The sequence below is a fragment of the Rhea pennata genome, chromosome 7 (assembly GCF_028389875.1).
Source record: "Rhea pennata isolate bPtePen1 chromosome 7, bPtePen1.pri, whole genome shotgun sequence".
NCBI lineage: Eukaryota > Metazoa > Chordata > Aves > Rheiformes > Rheidae > Rhea > Rhea pennata.
Genome location: NC_084669.1, coordinates 35,877,199 through 35,893,159, shown reverse-complemented (window position 1 = coordinate 35,893,159; position 15,961 = coordinate 35,877,199). Strand labels below are relative to the sequence as shown.

Sequence of the window (15,961 nt, the reverse complement as noted above, 5' to 3'; positions counted from 1 at the left end):
TCGGCTCGGCTCGGCCCGGCCCGGCCCGGCCCGCCCCTTCCGCCGGGCCCTGCCCCCGCCCGCTTTCTGCGGCCACGCGCCGCTTCAGCCCCTTCGAAACAGCACGGTCCGCGTACAAGTGAAGTTGTAAAATAATACTTTATTTTTTTTTCTTTTTTGAAAATGTACAGGGATCAACCGGCAGTTGAGGTCTATACATTATACAGTGAATGAGCCAGGTTTTGAATGCAACAGCCATATTGAGCGCTACGGGCTTAGCTTTTACACGCAGCCGAGATGACGATACAAGAAAGGGAAAGTTGCTTTGCTTTTTATTCTTCTTTTTTTTTTTTCTTTTTTGAAGTGAACAGGATCTTACTTATGACCAAAGTAGCACTGAGGGAAAAAAAAATCTGAATGACAGATTTTTTTCAAAGTGGTACAAACATACAGGAACAGCCTATTTGAATGTGGTATAAAATACTTCAGTCCCATTATTTTCTACTCCTGCATTGTTGAAGTTAGCGATCAAACGCTCTGTCAAAACTCCGTTTCTGGCCTCTGCTTCTGAATCTGTTTCTCCCAGAACCTCCGCGCCTCCCACTCCTGGAGCTCGAGAAACTCCGGCCACTTCCTCCTCCTCCTCCTCCTCCTCGCTGCGATTCCAACAGCTCAGGTAACTCAGTTGCCACACACAAACGCCATTGTTTGGAATCTTCCCATCTTCCCTGTTAAAACAAAGTCACACATACCACGTTACATTCGAGGAATACAAATACCATGTATTTTGTAATTATTAAAATCAGCTTGATTGAATAATTGAGGGAAGAATATTAGCAAATACAAGGTATTTAAGTTTCTAACTAAACTGGTCAACGCAGGTCTCAAGATTTTAAGAAAAAAGCTGCAGGTGTCCAAGGACATGTGCTGTTGTGCATGCTGCTGTGCAGAGCACAAGTCTGTGACACCGGGGCCAGTCAGCAGCCTGCATAACAGAAACTCTCACCCCGAGAGCTTCACCCCTGTGATGGCAGCCGTCATCCGACCCAAATACAAACCCAAACACCATCAGATACTGTAAAACTCAACTGAAGCTCACCTTAGGGATTTACAGAGCAGCCTCATCAGTAAATTCTTCCCCCACTTTTCCATTGATAGGAGTGCAGCTAGAGTTCCTACTGATCCTCCAACACCCCAGCCTCATCCCACTCCTTGATTAACCTCCAATCCAGAAGAAAAAATTGCTTCAAGAGTGAACAAATGCATGAGGGTATGGAGATGCACTAAGGGAGTAACACCTGAAGGAAAGATTGGAAGTCTAGGGAATTTTGTCATAAAAATATTAATTCTGCCAAAATAAAAATCTGATCTGGAATTTACTTTTCTGTACAGGAAATTCTGGGTGAAGAGAATAGTAACATGGAGAAAAGGTCTCTTAAGTGTAATGAAACACGTCTACAAAAAAAAAAAAAAAAATCAATCCCACAGCAGTAACAGGGATAGGGAGGTTCACACCAACACTATTCTCACTGGAAAGTCTCAAGCTACAGATTTTTGGAGACCAGGGAAATATTTTAAGAAATGATCACTATATGCTTGTTCTGATCTTCTGATCCTTCATCTGGCATCCCTTTCAGCCACTATAAAAATCAGGATACAGGCTAGATAAAATCTTCAGTCTGACCCAGTCAAGCCAGTTTCATTTAGTCTGCTGTAACCAGAAACTTCAGTGAAGGCATTACCTCTATTTCCTTTTGGTCTGCTGCAGGAATATCAAAGCACACACCCTAAAAAGAGAAAATAATTTAAATGGATTCAAATCTCACCTTTCTAACTGATTATGACTAGGAAACACACACACAAAAAACCCAGCTATGTACTAAAACAAACCGTTTTACATCTCAAATTGATAAAACAATTAACAGTAAGTCAAAGACATAACATGCTTTGAAATCTTTGTACAGTTTCATCAGTGTCTCACACAACATTGATACCTGCACTTCCGTATTGTTTTCTCAAATATTTATGCATTTTTTCCTGTACTCTGCATAGACAATGCTTCCAATATCTATTTCCTTGCTCTTTAACAGGCTTTTAACCCCCTTCCATCCTGAGCTGTGGTCTGCTGGCTTGTGCATTACTCATTTTGTAAATTTTTTCAAGTCAGAAGTTTGGATATAGGGAGTTGAAACTCTGGTATGGAAAACTGTCTGTAGTGTTCCGCAGATCAAATGCAGAAAAATGCTTTGAACAGAAACAGAAGCAAGGGCAATAAGAGAAGTCTTATCAATGAAGCCAATATCAAATAACAAGTGAGAAGGACACACTTTAAAAGGAAACTTTAGAGTCACAGAGGTAGTAAAATGGTTCACTAGCATAAAGAATGTCCTGTAAGTCAAAATTTAAAATCAGAAATGTCTTGACAAGAAACCTGGTAGACTACGTATGAAATTCATAATGTGAAATGTGTAGGTCAGCTTTTACAAAGGTGGAATGTAGGAGAGTATACACAAGGCACCTAAGTCAAGATTTTAAGAAACACCTTAAAACTCGAGTTTAAAACATTTACAATTATACAACCTTGTTCTAAAGCTAGAAAGAAGCCTTAGAATGCATGTATTCATAACGCACATGCTGCCTCCAAGGAAATAGAAAATTTAAAAGGAACAAATTACAAAACAAATCATTTTAAATATAGTAAATAACGTTGCAACGTTGTGAGAAAGTCAACGGCAAGACTTCATAGGAAGGGATGGTGACTGTTAAAAAAAAAAAAAAAAACACACACAACCCACCAATTTCACTCAATCTCATATCCAAGTATCAAGATGCATCCAAGCAGTCTGTCTAGTATTCAGGCATCATAATGGTTTGGGGGGGGGGGGTTGTTTTTTTGTCTTTTAGGAGCTGACAGTGGTTATGAACTTGTTTATCTCCACCCTATCCCATCTCTGCAAGTCACTGGGACCATCCTTCTCCTTCCTTAGTTGGATGTCCTAAGGCTCCGATGTTTATGTGCCCACATCGTTCCTTAATTGCTAGAATCTGTAGTCCTTTGTTTTAGTTGGGGTGTAGGTGGCCCCTTGTTTCAGGCTCTTACTTTTCCAGATTTGTGCATGTACGTGGCATTGCATATAGAGGCGCTGCACTTTTGATGATTTGCTAATCTAGGTGCCATCAACACTAGTCCTTCTTTCATCTCCTTCTTTTTCATACTTCCAAACCCCCTTACGTTCAACCTCCATTCATACCAATCTTAACATTTCTATTACAGATCTCTACATGAAATGTTAATTCAACATCTGTCTCTCAAGTGTCCTCACAACGTCTTCAAACAGTTTTGAGGTCTTTTTAGTTTGTCTACTGCCCCACCCCAACATAAACCATAGAGAAAAGAGGGAAATACAACTAACTAGTTATCATTTACCAAGTGTTTATACAGAGATCTTTTAACAGAAACTTTAACATAGACATGAACGAAAATGTAGGGGTATATGAAAGCACGAGCAAAGTAACAGCACAAGAAGAGAAAAAAGAATGGCATGCATTGACAGCACCTAAATGAGTAAGTCATTAAGATCATGGTATCTCTACAGCTTCTCAGCACACCTAGATCAAGAAAATGAAAACTACACCCAGAAAAGGGGAAAAACAAATCAACAATACTGTCTAGTAACTTACAAAATTAGAACATAACGAAAAGGAAAAAGATCAATGTCAACTCCTTAAGGGTACAAAAGGCACAATATGTTTGCTAAAGAAAACAGAAGACATGATGAGGACTCAACAGGCAGCATCCCTTGTCCTCTGTGTCACCACAAATAATACTCAGACAGACTGATCATGCATGTTCTCACCCTTGTGAAAATGTATGTGAAGTCCAAGAGAAAAGAGTGAATTAGATTCATTAAAATAACTGTCTTGCATTGTGTTTTGCTATAGTGGTTTTAACAATGTAATCTACACAGTTCAAAAATAATTTTCTGATCTTTCAGTTTTAGGTGGCAGAAATGACAGATATGCATTATCAGAACTGACAGTGTCTTAAGAAATCTTGTTCTACATTTAACCAAGAAATCCTGTTCTACATTTAACCATAAAGGTACAGTGTAAACTGTGTACACCTTTTACCCATATAGTTATCCCTACAGAGACTTTCACAGTTATACTGCATTGTACTACCTCCTTAACATGCCAGCAGAGCAGAGCCCTACATCCCCGCGATGACCGCTAATGAGATAGATTAGGCCCATCCTTCTGCCAGAGAATCATGTCCTTGTCTAAAGGGCCTTGAATGGCAAAAAAAAAAAAAAAAAAAAAAAAAAGAACACCATACCACAAATATTTCTCTGAGTAGTTGCTGAGAAAAGGCTGTAACAAGAGAGAACAGTAGCAGAGATACAAAAAAAGCTTACCATTCTTCCCTTGATGAAACACATTCTGTTCACTTTCCTATCAATATCGTCACCCAACTGATCTCGCAAACTTCGCCAAGCATAGCTCATATTGTTTATTTCTTCTGAGCAGCGTAGTATCATTGTAACAAATCCCTAAAGAGTAAGAAATTTTCTTACTTTTCATTCAGTCACAGCTTCAATTCATCTACCACGCATAAGAAACCTGCTTATTCACAAGTTATAAAAGAAGTTTTTAAAATGGTTACTGTTACAGTGGTTATAAATACACTGTTCTCTCATATTTCTGCTTTTAACTAAAAAAGTAGTTCTTTGTGGTTTAACTGCAATTCCCATAAACAAAACCATAAAGAGATAATTATATATTTAAAGCAGAGTTTTTCAAATTCGAGACAACTGTTAAGCTAAACACACTTACAGCATCCGAGTTGAGCAGCGAGCGCTGTTCAATGGAAGTAGCGCCTGAAATATGGGCTAGAGCCGCAGCCAGGGCATTAACTGGCCCCTTCTCTTGTATTAGCCACCGAGCAGATTCTTTGAAATACTCAATAGCAGTTTGAGGAACAGAATCCAGACACCTAAGTATTTAAAGCAAAAAGACTGCTAGACAAGGAGAAAATTTTACACAGTGGTATTTAGTAGACTCGTAGACTCAAACAGAAGAAAAAACAGCAATCTAGGGCTTTAATAGAGATCAGTTATTGATTGGTATCAGCATTCTTACAAAGAGATGGCAATAAGCAATTCAAACAGCCATTTTGAATTAGAAAGATACAAAAGATATAATGGGGCTTAAGTCACTGAACATACCTGATGGCATCTTTGCTGGAAGCTTTTATTATATCTGTAGCAGTAGGAACACCAACACGCTTAAATGTAATGCCCTGAAATTTACAGTGAAATGCAGACAAAAGTTACAGCCTATAAATAACGGAGTTCTACAAAAGATATTGTTGTTTTCCAACAAAACAAACATTTATACTTTACATTTTTCTTGTGCTTTTCACCTTTTATCTCTCTGCGTTTGCTAGTGAAAATTATGAAGTTAAGCTCACAGGAAAATCGGTACCATTTAAAAGCATTTAGTGGACAAAGGTCAGTTTAAATGATCCAGTAGCCTTAAACTCAAATGAATAGAAACCATGTTGGCTATTCCAGAAGAAAAGGCCTATATACTCTACACAAAATTATAAATCCAAGTAAATCAGATTAACGTACAGTTTACACAGCCTTTCTAAATCCAAGTCTCCTGAATTTTACATGCCTAAGACTAAGCCATTTCATCCCAACTAAATGCTTAATCGATGAGAAAGCTATCATATGGAACAGCACAAAGTGCTTAAATCAGAGTAACAGTTCTCAATAAAGCTACAGATATGGAGATCACTGATCACATGATGAGCCAGGGAGAAAAGTAAACTGAAATCCTGCTAGCTTCTTTTTCATTTCCACAGGTACAATCTCACTGGCATTTGCTGAAAATGCCTGGGTATGAGAACTGGTAGTGTGCTGCCTCCTCCACAGTAAATGACTATATACACAAACTCTCTAAGATAAATTGAGCCTCAAGTAGATCCTTTATAAGGTATATGCCATAATCAAACTATTGAACAAAATAAGGCACGATGATTTGATATGCTACCCTATCACAATACATTTGAGTGTTCACGACTAGCAAAAAACTACACTTTACCGCTTTTTGCTCCACGTATCTTAATTGATTTTCTTCCTTTCGCTGATAAAAACAGATACAGATCCCAGTTCGGCCAGCTCGACCTGTGCGTCCAGAACGATGGATGTAGGACTCCACATCCTTCAAAATAAATATCTTTATTTTATCCAATTATATCAGTTCATTCAAAGTTAAATTCATAACTTAACAGAAGCTGTTCCAGTTAAGCCTGAATAATGCACAGTAATTGCATCTGAGAAGTCAGAGAAACGGTGCTTTTTTAAATTAAAGTCAGAAAAGTAAGCATTTCCATAACCTTCTAAAAAACATGGTTTGAAAGCCAGAATCATGCATATGGGTCACCTAAGCCTTGTTTTGGCATCACCACAGGAAACCTGAGAAAACTTTTGAGTGTGTATACCTCTATACAAGGCCACTCATGGCTCCTGCATGTCAACGTGTGCAACATGGTTTCTGAGACATTATTAGTGAATTCATTGAAACTTCGGCCAGTGTTCTCACTGTTGAGGTCTTGAAAACAAGACTGTGATTTATACTACAAAACACCCAGCATATCCATCTCCTACCTTTGGTGGCGAACCTTGCACAACCAGGTCAACTTCAGGGATATCCAAACCACGGGCAGCTACATTCGTTGCAACCAAAACTTTAAACACACCATTTCTAAAACCTTTCAGTGTTATCTCCCTTTGCTTTTGAGGAATGTCACCATGCAATGACTGGCAGTCCTGAAAAACAGTATTATTACAGGGCTGTACAAAAACCCAAAATAATACTCCATTTTATGGCCACTTGTGGCTACAACTATATCGTATGCAATAGCTATTGTATGACAAGATACAAAAAAAAAGAATTATCAGAATTTATATTTTAGGTGTCTTGCAATATTTACTCAGTGCTTCTTATTCATATCTTTAATAGACATTTACCAATGTAAGGAAAGTAGAATAGCAATGAATGTCTTATCACAGGCCACAGTAATTAAAGATGGGTATAACAACTGTGCCCCAACTCAGTCCACGCCCTCCGTGCAAGACTGAAGTTGTTTCCAAATAGGCATCTTTGACAAAATGTCCTCAGGCCTCCACAATATTCAACTTTACACTTTTTCCAAAATAGGGTTACTTCTTACTCCCCTTTAATATAATCAATTTCCCCTCTACCAATTAAAGGTCAAAAATAGAAGTTGTCTTAAATATATATATATATATATATATATATATATAGTTTCAAAAAAAATTTTTAATCCAAATATTCTGAAAGTCCCTCTGTATCACAGCAATCACACATAAAAAGACCAAAACATACTAATTAAAATCATTTTTTCTCCACTTCATATTTGACAATATTTTACCTATAGCTTGCTTCCATGCTTTTCACATGTAAACAGAGTGATTTAAAAAAAAATACTAACATGATGTTAGGATCACTTCAGAGTTAAAAAAAAAAAAAAACATTTTCAGACAGTTTTAGATTAATGTCACCTGAAAGAGGTAACAGGGATATATTCTGTTAGCAAGCATTAAAATGCTGAATCAGAAACATCTAAGTAATTTCCTTCTCTTACCTGCCAAGATCAGAGTTCTGCATTGCCTATGCAAGATTTGATATCACTAACACCACCAGTAACGCAGGATAAGGCTCCACGCTCAGGTTTAGCTGTTAGTGAGGTCATCTAGGAGTGCGGGAGAAACACTCCTCAACACAGTTGTGGCAGATGAAAAAGCTTCTCCTTTCCCTAGAAACACAATGCTACACTGCTTTCTAGACATACGGTAACCCATCTCCTCCATGAAAACACAAACAAAAGAAGAAGTTGCTGTGATACCACCACCATAAAGGAGCAAGCAGCACCAGTGTCACATCTTAGACATTGCCACACCACTACATCAACCAGTTATCTTCCACCACAGTTAAAGAATGCTGTGGCAAAAATCTCAGGCATAAACTAAAGACCATTCGCAAGAGTTGAGAGACCAAATTATTTCTATGTATAGACCTTTAAACTCTTCCTAAAAGCTAATAAGCATCTTAATGAAACACAGATACAGCCCAAAACTATTAATGTCGGCCTTGCAGCTCTGTAAGTGCTATTCCAGTACCAAGACCTATTATCCTAGTAGCGCTCAAATCTTCTTGTTACCATTTTTTAACCCAAGAGAGAGTGCTTTCTGAAGGATAATTTAATTTGCAACTTTTTCATTTAATGTCAATGAGACCTTTTCCTCTTAAAAAAAAATACAGCCCAGTATCTATTAGTGCAGCCCAGTCTTGAAGACTATGCTATAAACTTTCAACGATTTTTTTTAAGAGATTTTTGGCATTTAAAAGTTTTGAAAGCATCAGTCTGCCAGCAAAAATGTACTTTATCCACTCTGAAGAATCACTTTTCCAAACTTTACACTGGTCTGAAATTAACATAGGGTTGATATATCTGTGACAGGTTTATTTACTCAATACAGAAGAAAAAATACCTGTTTGATTGAAGCATTCAAAGCCAGTTCATTCGCCTCCTTTTTGGTCTCACAAAAGACAATGGTCCGCCCATGGCTGCCACTGTAGACCTGAATGACATCCCCAATAACTGCAGCTCTCTGAGACCAGTGACACTCTATAGCCAAATGCTGTGGAAAAGAATTCCAATGTTTAGCTTACATAAAACCACAAATTTCTGTTTCAATACATTTGAAACTAAAATTCACAAATACTAGAGAGTTGTACAGTTTCTTGAGGGACAAAACATGCTCACTCACATTCCTGCAACTTGCATAATCTATAAGGCCCCTATGTCCATCATGATTAGTCTAACAGTAAGCAAAGTAACTATAGTAAGAGAAAAAAAAAGGTGGCAGTCTATACATTACCTTTGTAAAGCAAGGAAAAAACAGGAGATGACCTAGTATTTCTCTGGTGGACAGTCAAGAATGCAGAATTTACCATATTTCTATTAACTACAGCTTTATGTCAGATAAAGAGATACTAACAAACAGTGCCTTACAAGTTCTTTGCAAACTCAAGATTAAGAGTCTTTCAATCCTACTGATACAATTGTGACATGTACAACTGGTTAGTCAAAATAACTGTTAGACAATATTTAAACAGAAGCAAATACCTTACTTTATCATGTAAACAAAACTAATTCAGGCCTCTAACATACATGTATTGTATTTCTTGCATATGTATTTCTTGTATGTATTTCTGGCATAGCAAGCAAAGGCCTAATAAGGGGAAAAACAAAAAGTCTGAAAAAGCCTCCTCTATGCCAAACACCGGAATTCAGTGGTGATGTCTGTGGTAATTTAAAAAAGCCTGGTTAATGTATGCCTTTTGCTTGCAACTCTGAGATAAAATCATGTCCTGCTTTTCTCTGAAAGCAGAAACAACCAACAACTGAAGCATAGCAGACTAAAAGTCTATAGGGTTACTGGATGCAGTAAGAGCAGAAAGAAATCCTAAACCTAGGAACAGTGTGAATAGTTGTGATGTGTCTTCTGCCTAAAAAATAATTCTCAAAGCAATTTTCTTGATAATGTAGCTTGGGATGGGATGATCATTTCAGGCAGAAAGGAAAAAGGAAGACAACTGAAAATATTCTGCATTAGATAGGTTACTCACTTCTACTGTTGTAGCAGCCTTTTGAGTTCTTCTCCCAATGAGGTCAATCTGCTCATATTTAGACTTCATGTATTTCTTAGCTACATCATACACCCAATGTGGGCAAGTTGCAGAAAACAGTAGCGTCTGGGGATTGTCTTCAGAATCTTAAAAAACAGAACAATGTTTCAAAACCTTGGTTTCTTGCCTCTTATAGAGGTATACTAGTTTCTCAAAAAATTTTAAAAATATGAATCAAATCTCAGTATGTAAAGTATACAGTGAAAATTTTAAACAGGGAGAGAAAAAAAAACTCTAGAAAGTCGAAAAATTTTCAAGTTTAGGGAAAAAGCTATGAGCAAAAATTCAGTCTGCTTTCAAGTGATGAAAAGGGCATAAAAGCTTATGATTCCTTTCAATCAGAAGAGACAAGGTACAACTTATAGATAGGTGTCAAAGTTATCTAAAAATCTCTAGTTACTGGATTTTAAGTTTTGCAAAGGTTCTATGAGTGACTCCCAGTTTTGCAACTCTTCCTCACAGATTACCTTCACAGCACATTTCCTAGAATATACTATCAAGTCTTTTCAAGATAAAGCCAGCTTGTAAGCTTTGGAAAACATACCTGAGTTTCAGTAGAATAATAATTACTAATATTCCTTACTATTTGTTTAAATATTGAGATTACCCTTCTTGTACGCAACTCGTAATATGTCCTCCACTTGTTCAGCAAATCCCATGTCCAACATCTGGTCGACTTCATCAAGGACAACATGTTTCACCTTGCTAAGGTCTAACTTGCCGTTCTGAAGATGGTCCTTGATTCGACCGGGTGTGCCAACCAAAATATCAATGCCACTTCTAATGAGATCAACTGATTAAAAAAGCAGGAAAGAGCAGAAGAGAAGTTAGCAGTGAACCAGTGAGCATTCTCTACATTAGAAAGACTTGTCAACTGAGTAATATTGAGACAACAGCTTTTTAAAACATATAACAATTTTCCTCACAAACTGATATTAGAGCAAATGATGAAGACAAGGAAATTGAGGGAAAAAGTAGTAAATATAGGCAGAAGCACTACTGCTCTTCTTGAAGATGTGGAGAACTGCTCATCCCCTATCCATCGCCTCATGGTGTGAATTAAGCAAAGGAGTATGTTTAGACATACTTTGGAAAAAGTGAGCTCTTCTCAAATTGTCCGACTGTTTTTACAACAAACCTTTTTTTAAAAAAATATTTCTTCATTTGATTGTCTGAATTAGTGATTCACCTCTTTTCTAAGTTTGGAATGAAAAAATGGATCTATTGTGACAAAAGACCTTATTCTCATTCCTACACTGACTAGCTCTTTGTATGACTATCAAGATTGTGTAACTACACAGTCAGAATACACAGCTCCTCCAATTTACAGATCTTCTGAACATACAATCTCATTATCAGGCAAAAAAAAATTATCATACCCACCCACAGCTCAAAGACTTAATATAAATGTTTACAAGAACCTAGACTGAATACTCTGTATAAACACACAAAACACAGTCTCTTTCATTTTGGTTTACAGTACGTTAGCAGACAAAGAATACTAAGAATATAGTTGACAACTATGCTTATTTCCCACCATGAAAGGATACATACTGAGCTACTAACTTCCCCATGAACGCTCTCCAGCTCTTGAACACAACATGTGTTTGGGGAGAGTCAATTGCATTTTTCAAATATGCCAGTCAATCTATATTTCAATTACTGGTCAAAAGTGTCACTTACTCTGTCCATTATATGGAGTTCCTCCATAAAAACAAGCTACTGTGAGTTTTCTTGTGATGTCCTTGAAGTCTTTGGCAACCTGGTTTGCCAGCTCTCTCGTTGGAGCAAGAACTAATACCTAGATAGAAGCAAAACCATATAGGGAGATTCTCTCAACAAAACTTCTGCCAAGGAGCCACTAGACTTCAGTTTAGGTGCAAACATTACACCATTAAAAAACAATTCAGGTTGAAATAAAGTTATCTAACCAAAGATCAGGAAAATACACTGCTTAAAATTCTCAGAACATCATTAATCTCCCTCAGCACACATTCATTTAGGACAAGCTAATTTTTTTTAAATGCAAAATACAAGAGGTACTTAAATCTTACCTAACTTTGACTCTAGAATATATCAACTATAAAAACTTTCTTCTGGATGTGTATATGCTTTAGTTTAATACTGACTGCAAATCTGGTAGCAGTGGCTCAACAGAAGAAACCTTAAAATACTTGTTCTGTAATTTCTTTCAATATGGATCACATTAAAGAAAGTGAGAAGCAGTGTACTATGGCAGAGTGAGGCAGGAAAACGTTTCTATTTTAAGACTTGACTTCTTTGAAGAAAGCTTTCCTTTCTCTGCAAAAAAAAAAACGTGCCAAATCTGCAACCAGCATTCTCAGTCACCATCTACTTAGATTGGCAGATGTAAAGACTCTGAATATGGATAAAACATCTGGTTCTAGTTCTGCAATACAACTTTCAATTAATCTATGAGATGGGTGACAAGATGAATTAAACAGACAAAGTGAGCTTTCCTCCCATTAATGATGGTATGATCTGCTTTGCCCCATCTAGTTTTGGAAGTCATCTTAAGAATTTTGTGAAAGGAGATACACAACACATCTGTATTCCCTTGCAGAAATTACAGAGCTAGTAATGTGCCTGCATCCTCCGGAGAAAAAGCTTTGACTCCTGGAGGTAGTCCTAATGAAAGATGAGTCTGTTCTCGAAATCTTCCATTACTTGCTATTTAAACAAATATGCTTAATAGACAGTCTTTTACTAATCAAAGTCTCTAATCTGTTGCTAACCTGGGGGGAAAAAAAGAGGCATCCAGAGATGTCCTAAACTGGTAACATCAAATTCCACAGCCTCTTGGATCTTTGCTTTATACCAGTGACTACTGGACTCTAGCAGAAGAGGCCAAAAATAACTAGTGACAGGTTGAATCCCTGCAGTGTCAGTCTTCTTGTAAAAGCAGCAAGAGGGAACTGACAAGTGAGCAGAGCTACACTGCTCTTTGATCTTGATCAGAGGGCATGAGGCAGCACAGGATGCAGGTACAGCCCGAATGAACACCACTATCAAAGAGTCTTTAACATGGGTTAGCTTATCCCTGCACAGACCTGAAGAACTTTTCCAGTAGATTAAAAATCTGAATCACTCAGAAACATGACAAAGCAAAAACACCCATTATAACTTGTAGTTACCTTTGGTGAACGGCCTCTTCTTCTTTCTTGTGTGTCTGCCTGAAGCTTTTCAATTAAGGGAATAGCAAAAGAGAATGTTTTCCCAGTTCCGGTTCGTGCTTGAGCAATTACATCTTTGCCAGAATACACTGGGTGAAAGGTCTTTACTTGCACGGGAAACAGGTACGTTACTCCTCGAGCTGTGGCAATTTAAACAGACTTCTTTAATATAATCATGTTACAGTTGTTCTTGCATACTCTTCAGAGGAAGTCATCCCAAGCAGAACATTCACCAGCTCTAGAGTAAGTCAGGACTATATCATCACGTTCACTGATACATTTCATTACAGAGTTTAACTTAAAGAGTGCCTTGGGACTCTCTAACTCATTCTCCAGCTTTCTATCACTAAAGATACTGCTAGCTTGGACAGATGGTGTTACTATCCTTTTATTAAAGGGTCTTAAAATATTGTGGCTTTATGGGATACTCTCCATCTATCTAAGCAGATCTGTTACTTTCATGCCAAATTCATTTCTATCTCAGTTTCATACTAATTCAGCCACACTAATGCCCAGAATACTAAGTGTACCTATTATTCTTTTATTCACATAGAAGTAACTTTTGTCTTCTGTGTAACATCTGTGCTTGCATACACACAAGCAGAGCCCATCTCAAATGTTGACTGAATACGTTGAGCATAAAGAAAACATGACAAAAAATCATTTATTTTCTGTGACGCCAAGAAATTTACCTTGAAGAAGCTGAACAGTCCCTTTGGAAATACAAAAATTGGAAAAAGCACCTTCTTTCTGTTCTTCACTCAACTCCTGTTCGGTAAACAACAATTCAGATACCATTCCACATGAGTATCATATGATCATTCAGAAAATTCAAAATAACGGCATAGGCACTAACGTCATATCCAAAGGTTAAATTTTCTGTGACAATATCACAAATACAGCTGCAGATCCTTCTTTGTTTTGCTAAATATTGTATTTCAAAGTTGCATGAAAATGATCTGTGGTAAGACCCAGTTTCATATCTAACAGCATAACTTTAAGCACCAAATATCCCAGTAAGCTTTAAAATAATATTTTTAAGCAATTCCTGATGGCCTAGAATACTTTGCTGTAACAGGCAAGAACCAAGTTTGGTATTTAGTCTACAGTCTATATTCTGCTCCCAAATATAGTACAGTGATTTACAGATACAGAAAACAGTCCTGAAAAGAGTAACATTAAAAGGCAGATCGCTATTATCTGTTCCTACTTACTAGCATATCACTTTAAAAGTACAGTGATTTAAGCAGTGAAGGAGAGAAAAGAATGCTGAACTATGGAAATTCTAGAGGCTCTGTTTGGCATCAATTGGAATGAGAAACAAAAACAAGCAACAAAAAATACAGGTATAACAGTTTTTAGAGCAAACTGTAAGTATGATATGCTTTCTTTCTAAAAAAAAAAACTGGTTCATCAAACAATTTTAAAGATGCTAAATCAAGCAAAATTATTCAGAAAAAATAAAAAATAAAGTCATTCTTAAAGGCTCAAAAAGATTTACAAGCATGACAATATATTTTATTGTATTAGGGAGCATCTCATCACATTAACTACTACTTAATAAGTATGCACACAGGTAAATATGTAATGTTTTCTTTTTCTAGTAGCTAAAAACAACTAATTATTATTTCATCAGAAAAGAACTCACACTAACAAAAACACATCAATTAAAAATATATTTCTGGCAATTAAAACCACGTCTAATGGTGCTGAATCATTTTTAAGCACCATCCCACTGCAGCTTGTCCGACTGCCAGCGGTTACCACGCCGTTAAGGCTGTCGAAGTCGAGGAACCATGCCACAGTGGTAACTGGAGCATTCGCAGAATGCTGAAGTTTCACAAATAATGGACACAAAAGACAGGTCAGTTAGCTTTATGCCTTGAAGAGCAGCAGCAGCCTCCCCAATGGCTAGAGCAGGACAAAAATTGAAAGTAACTTGGTATAAATGTGATCTTGTTGCAAATGCAGGAGTCGCAAGCTAAAGACATCCCTCGAGCTACACGGACCGTCGGCTTTACCTGCTCTTGCTCACTGTCGCAGTCACCGCTTGACGTTTCACTGGAATTGCTGTGCCGCTTCTTGTGGGCGGACTTCACGCGCAGCGCAGATAACCGCGGGTGCTCCGGGCTGTCCCCCCTGCTGTCGCCGTTTTCTTTATCGCCGCTCCGCGCTCGCTTGAGCTTCGGGGAATCAAGGTCATCCTCGGATTGCTCGCTTTCATCCGACGGAGACCTCCTCCTCCTGGACCTCTCGTGGTGCTTCGACCGCTTCTCTTTTTTCTCCTTCTGGTGCGCCCCAGGGCGAGCGAGAACACACGCGCGTGAAGCACGCGGCAGGCAGCGCGCACGGCAGTTGCAAGCGGAGATTCCCGCGCCGCTTACTCACCGCGGCGCTCGCCCGCGGCAACAGCCTCCCCTCGCCGCGCGCGGCCGCCGCCAGCGGGCCCGGCCCGGCCCGGCCCGGCCTTCCCTTCCGGGGCTCAGCCCCGCCCGCCGCACCCCCCCTCCCACCCCCGCCGGCGCCGCCCGGCCCGGGCCCAAGCGCCGCGCCCGCCGCGGGGGAGCGCACGTGGCGCCCGGCGGCCGCGAGCGACGCAACGGCCGGCGGCCGCGCCGCGCCGGGCCGCGCAGGCCTCGGCGGTACCTTGTGCCGCCGCCGGCTGCTCTCCAGGGCCGACTCGCTCTCCATAGGGCTCTCGGACTCGGACTCGGCCCCGCTGCTGGCGCAAAACCGGGTGGCCTCAGGCATCTCCGCTCGCCGGCCGCTCCGCTCCGCTCCGCGCCGCGCCGCCGCCGCCGCCGCGCCGCGCCGATTGACAGGACCGGGCCCCGCCCCGGAACCCGGAACAACGCGGAACCCGGAACCCGCGCCCTGGCAACGCGGGGGCGGGGCGGCGGCGGCGCAACCGCCCCGCCCCGCCCCGCCCCGCGCGCGTCCCGCCCCGCCCCGCCGCGCGCCAGCCAATAGGGCCGCGGCTCTGGGAGCGCCCCTCCCCCCGGCGG

The 15,961-nt window shown here is 39.6% G+C and overlaps 1 protein-coding gene across 1 annotated transcript; it reads right to left on the bottom strand.

The window, feature by feature from the left end:
* Positions 1-119: 119 nt before the first annotated feature.
* On the bottom strand, positions 120-15,764 carry LOC134142489 (nucleolar RNA helicase 2-like). The gene is made up of 15 exons (XM_062579583.1): positions 15,603-15,764; positions 14,978-15,244; positions 13,649-13,724; positions 12,918-13,096; positions 11,446-11,563; positions 10,370-10,555; positions 9,703-9,848; positions 8,562-8,711; positions 6,654-6,815; positions 6,088-6,207; positions 5,205-5,278; positions 4,813-4,972; positions 4,395-4,529; positions 1,722-1,766; positions 120-707 (listed from the first exon to the last, which is right to left on the bottom strand). Exons 1-15 carry the CDS (start codon positions 15,705-15,707, stop codon positions 501-503), a joined length of 2,130 nt encoding a protein of 709 aa, XP_062435567.1. The 5' UTR covers positions 15,708-15,764; the 3' UTR covers positions 120-500.
* Between the last annotated feature and the right edge of the window lie 197 nt (positions 15,765-15,961).

Coding starts and splice junctions, on each gene's coding strand:
- LOC134142489 (XM_062579583.1), bottom strand. CDS start 15,707: ATGCCTGAGGCCACCCGGTTTTGCGCCAGCAGCGGGGCCGAGTCCGAG. Junction 11,564..12,917: donor GAAGAGGCCGTTCACCAAAG/GTAACTACAAGT, acceptor GCTTCTATCTAG/GTATTAGTTCTTGCTCCAAC. Junction 4,530..4,812: donor CGCTGCTCAACTCGGATGCT/GTAAGTGTGTTT, acceptor CTTACTCTTTAG/GGATTTGTTACAATGATACT.